The sequence below is a fragment of the Priapulus caudatus genome, unplaced genomic scaffold (genome assembly GCF_000485595.1).
Source record: "Priapulus caudatus unplaced genomic scaffold, Priapulus_caudatus-5.0.1 Scaffold145, whole genome shotgun sequence".
NCBI lineage: Eukaryota > Metazoa > Priapulida > Priapulimorpha > Priapulimorphida > Priapulidae > Priapulus > Priapulus caudatus.
In genome coordinates this window covers 224,291-228,929 of record NW_014577206.1, presented here as the reverse complement: position 1 = coordinate 228,929, position 4,639 = coordinate 224,291, and the positions used below count along the sequence as shown (strand labels likewise).

At 49.1% G+C, this 4,639-nt stretch overlaps 2 protein-coding genes across 2 annotated transcripts in view; both read right to left on the bottom strand.

Moving 5' to 3' along the window:
- Positions 1 to 1,417, bottom strand: part of LOC106806161 (chondroadherin-like) — a 14,363-nt gene extending 12,946 nt beyond the window's left edge. Inside the window, exon 1 of the mRNA XM_014808023.1 lies at positions 1,325 to 1,417. Coding sequence (XP_014663509.1) covers positions 1,325 to 1,417 — 93 coding nt within the window. The remainder of the gene's footprint in view (positions 1 to 1,324) is intronic.
- The window catches only part of LOC106806179 (F-box-like/WD repeat-containing protein TBL1XR1), a gene marked incomplete in the record, with an annotated part of 9,823 nt that continues 6,425 nt past the window's right edge, over positions 1,242 to 4,639 (bottom strand). Inside the window, 3 exon segments of the mRNA XM_014808046.1 lie at positions 1,242 to 2,757; positions 3,839 to 3,940; positions 4,381 to 4,546. Coding sequence (XP_014663532.1) covers positions 2,731 to 2,757; positions 3,839 to 3,940; positions 4,381 to 4,546 — 295 coding nt within the window.

The window sequence follows — 4,639 nt, the reverse complement described above, 5'->3', positions numbered from 1 at the left end:
GTTTAGCTCCTCTAACTTATATCGTGACGTCAGACCACACGCACGCACGCACGCACGCACACACGCACACACACAGTCACACACATATATATATATCAAGAGTACATAATAGAGATTATGTATTATAGACATAATATCTCTATTATGTACTCTTGATATATATATATATATATATATATATGTATATATACAAACTCAGTGTTTGTATACATCTATGGTCACTGTTTTGTAAACACTGGTGGTCGTGAATGAAGCCAGCCTCAACTAAGCTTCCGATCTGCCCATGAGATGTCCCAAATCATAAACATCGTGTTGTTCAGCTTCATTCTGCATCAGCTTTTCTTCTAATGATGCTATCAGGAGCTAATACTTACACCTATATATATTATCAAGAGCTGATAATATTATTATTACATTGTTATTATTATATTAATATACTATTAGCTCTTGCTATTATTACCTATATATATATATATATAAGCATTATTAGCTCTTGATCTATCAAATTTGTGATTATTTACTCCTGATACTATCAAGGGCGTATAAAGAAGCTCTTGATACTATAGATACCTGCATCGTTCTCGCATTCTAGTTACGTTCTAGGTTTTTGTCCTGACATTAGTAAGTTTTGCTTGCAGGCGACTTCTGAGTGACCGCTGGCAGCAAACATAATTTCGTGTATGAGATGTACGTACGGCCGGACGTGGGGTGGGAAGCGGAGGGAGGGGGGGGGTATAGTGCAGTATAGTGTTGACAGCTGTGTAGTGGTAGATGCAATTTATTGCAAAGGTATAACGCGCGCGCTTGTGTGTGTGCATGCGCTTGTGTGTGTGTGCGCGCGCGCATGCGCTTGTGTGCGGGCACAGTAATACAAACAAAATAGTATTGACCCAGCACTTTGTGGCAAAAATTAGGGTAATAACAGACGGAGTGGTAGTAGTACACAGTGTAATACAGTGTACTACAGTGTAGTACAGTGTGGGAGTCAAGCAAAATATAGACAATGGATATCAAAGGGGGACAACGTATGTTAAGTGAATGAGCATCTACTAGACCGAAACCAGACTAGGTAGACTAGTGTTTATCATTATGTGTCCTACATAGAATTACACAGTCGTGTCTCACTGTAGGTATTTGCTGATGTAATGTGTTGAGATGTGGTATCGTTTTTATGTGCGGTTTGAAAGATTATTGAAGCGTGTGCCAAAGACTGAACAAAGCAATAACAAGTAGTCAATAAATAAAATAAAATCACGTGCTACGTTTTAAATATCAAAATATAAGAATCTCTGTTCTGCAGAATTACAACAGGTTACATCATCACCGTCAGCGTCATCGTCAACATCACGGTCACGGTCGGCACGTCATCGTCAGCGTCTGCATCGTCACGGTCTTGTTCGGCAAACGTCGTCACCATCTCTCCGTCATTATTTATTATTATTACACAATACCAACAACGCTCTACACTTCCAAAAACGAATGTACAAAACTTGGGCCATTTACAGTTGCACACAAAATACGGAAACCTGTACAATCAATCCCATAAAACATTGCACACTCACAAAGTGAACAAACAGTTCATACGTCGGCTCAACGAATGTGGGAAGCAATTAAAATCAATCGCGGTCGCGCGACGACTCGACGACGACGACGACGACACTTAGCGTTACACTACCAACGACCGAGCACAATTATTTACAAAAGGTTTACGACTCTACCACGATAGGAGAAACACTCCTACGAGGGTCAGGCAGTCCCAAGCTATCGATCGAAGTGTGTCTCTGCTTTTAGCCTACGCACGCACGAACACAAACCCACAAGGCGGAGAGCGCTGGTCTCTGGTTAGAAAAATTCCGTGTGAAAACTGCGGCGAAATCTGTTTAGTAAACCGATCGGCGTTGCTGCGTCTTTCACGACACGTGCAACAGAGATGCTCTCTCTCTCCCCCTCTCGCTCCTTCCCTCTCCCCCCACTGTCTGTCTTTCTCACTTTCTGTCTGTCTCTGTCCCTCTCTTTTCTCCTCACAGTACCATTCTTTCTGCTACATCTCTCACTCCCCGCACGACACGCCCTCGACCACGATGCCGCAGCGACGGCGCGCCGTAAACGACGCCGCCTAGAGGGAGGCAACGGCGATCGAAGACGCAGGCCGGATCCATCCACGGCCGATCTGCGATGGGTCGCTCCATAGTGCGCGCGCTCCCCTGCGGTGCTGGCAGCTTTCCCACGCACACTCTCTCTCTCGCCGCTAGCGTCGAATGAACTCTCGGATCTCCTGCACGACGCTTCGGACGCTGCACTGCTGTCGAGGACTAGCAATGCCGGTGGCGCCCCCGCCGATCGCTCGCGGCGGCGACTGAAGTCCGAACGTCGTCCGCGCGCGCTACGCCGGCGAGCGACTTGGCGACGCCCGCGCCTTCGTCGCGGCTGCTCTACGAGGGTTGAGCCTTCGTCGCGGCTGCTCTACGAGGGTTGAGCCTTCGTCGCGGCTGCTCTACGAGGGTCGAGCCTTCGTCGCGGCTGCTCTACGAGGGTCGATCACAATCACCGTTCAGCGTTCGCGCACGAGTTGTCGAGGTTCGAGGCTTCGGGCGGTCGTCCCAGTGCCCCGCTCTTCGCGCGCGAGTCGTCCCCCGCTCGCGTGCGCCGGTACCTGGTAAGTCTGAGGTAGGTAGTCAGGTACGGAATTCACTCCTCTGCGAAGAACTGCGAGCGCTGTCGCGTGCGTGGTCACTTTCTGAGATCGAGCACAAACACCTGCGGGGTCGCCGTGGCGACAGAAAAAAAGAAGAAGAAGCGAGGGTTAAGGTTAAGACTTCCTACAAAAGATATATCGCGGGCGAAATATCGCTTTTTGGCGTCGCCTGCGCTATGGTTACGGAGTAACGTGCGGGGTCGTCGAATCGACCTACCGGTGAAATACTGGCATGCGGGCCCGAGGCACCATTGTCAGAAACAAAATTGATTTTAACATTAGTCTTAACATTACCTTTTTCTCTTAGACCGTTGAGAATGAAAAATCGTAGCAGATTTCCTCATAACAATACGAAACAAAGTGATGTCGACGGTCTAGGAGAAATTGTTAATGTTAAGACTAATGTTAAGACTAATTTTGTTTCTGACAACGGGCCCCCGATCGCTGCACGCGCGAGAGACGGCGACGTCGACAGAGCAGATAACGAAACGCCCGGGAACAAAACACGGAACACGTTGAAAGCGTTTCAGTTTGGTGGGTTTACGCCGTCAGTCTCATACCGTGCTGCCATCAAGAGTTATTTGCCGTCTCCAACTGTATTATGCTAAGCAGAGTTCGAAATTTAGGGCAGCAGGAAGCAGTTTTGCTCCCAAAAAAGCAAGTTTACAGGGTTCGATATTGAGGGCAGGAAGCAGCAGTTTTGCTCTCAATGTCGGAAGCAAATACTCGCTGTCGCGAAATTCCTAATGAACCATAGTAAAAGCATCATAGATTCTGTCCAGGGTAAATATATTTTCTACCTGCACACACCAAAGATTCTGTCCTGGGTGAACAAATTTGCTACCGGCACGCACCAAATGTTCTGTCCTGGTTGAACAAATTTGCTACCTGCACACACCAAAGATTCTGTCCTGGGTGAACAAATTTGCTACCGGCACGCACCAAATGTTCTGTCCTGGGTGAATATATTTGCTACCGGCACTCACCAAATATTCTACCTGGGCAAATAAATTTGCGACTTGTGTGCACCAAAGATTCTGTACAGGTAAATATATTTGCTGCTGCCCACCTGCAGGTACTAGCTGCCTGGGAAAACATTAGTTAATTTCTAACCACCCCCCGCTAAGGGTTTCGTATACTTACCGAGCCGTCTGATGCACTGGCGCCAACCTTGTCTCCCCGATGATTCCAACAGACCTCAAATATGCCTCCCGTGCCCCGGTAACTGTTTACTAGCGAGCCGTTCTGCGAAGGAAACACAAAAGCAGAAATGAGCGATGCACGAAGCAACGAGCATACATGAGAAATGGAGAAACGGAGAAACGAATGAGTCATGCACGAAGACGTGGGTGTGCATGAGCAGCTGAGAGATAGGTTTCTTCGTCTTCTCGGGTCACTACACTACAACAAGGCTACTGACCTAGCCACTGCAGCACACAGGACCTGGCACGGTGGTTGAAAGCCTCAAGGTCTCCAGGTCTACAGGACTCTGGTAATAGGGGGCATTCCACGAGATGTCCCATAGAAATGGACACCCGCATCACATGATTCTGGCACGGTCCACATAGACACATTTCTTGCCCGCACCGGTGGCTTCCCTCTGCCGCAAGTTCTCGTTAGATCCCCCCGGGGGCAGCGACGGCAGCGAGGAACAGCCACCAGAGGGCGCCGCGCACGACACTCACCTGTACGGACCAGATGTAGACGCACTTGTCGAAGGACCCGCTGGCGAGGTACTTGCCGTCGGGGCTGAACGCTACGCTGTAGACGGGCTCCTGGTGCTTGGTGAGCGTGTGCTTGCAGTGGCCGCGCTCCACGTCCCACAACCGCACCGTCGAGTCAAACGACGCGCTGTAACACGCGGGGGAGCGAGAGAGAGGAGGTTAAAACACGCGCAGGAGAGAGCGAGAGAGTGAGAGTGAGAGTGAGAGTGAGAGTGAGAGT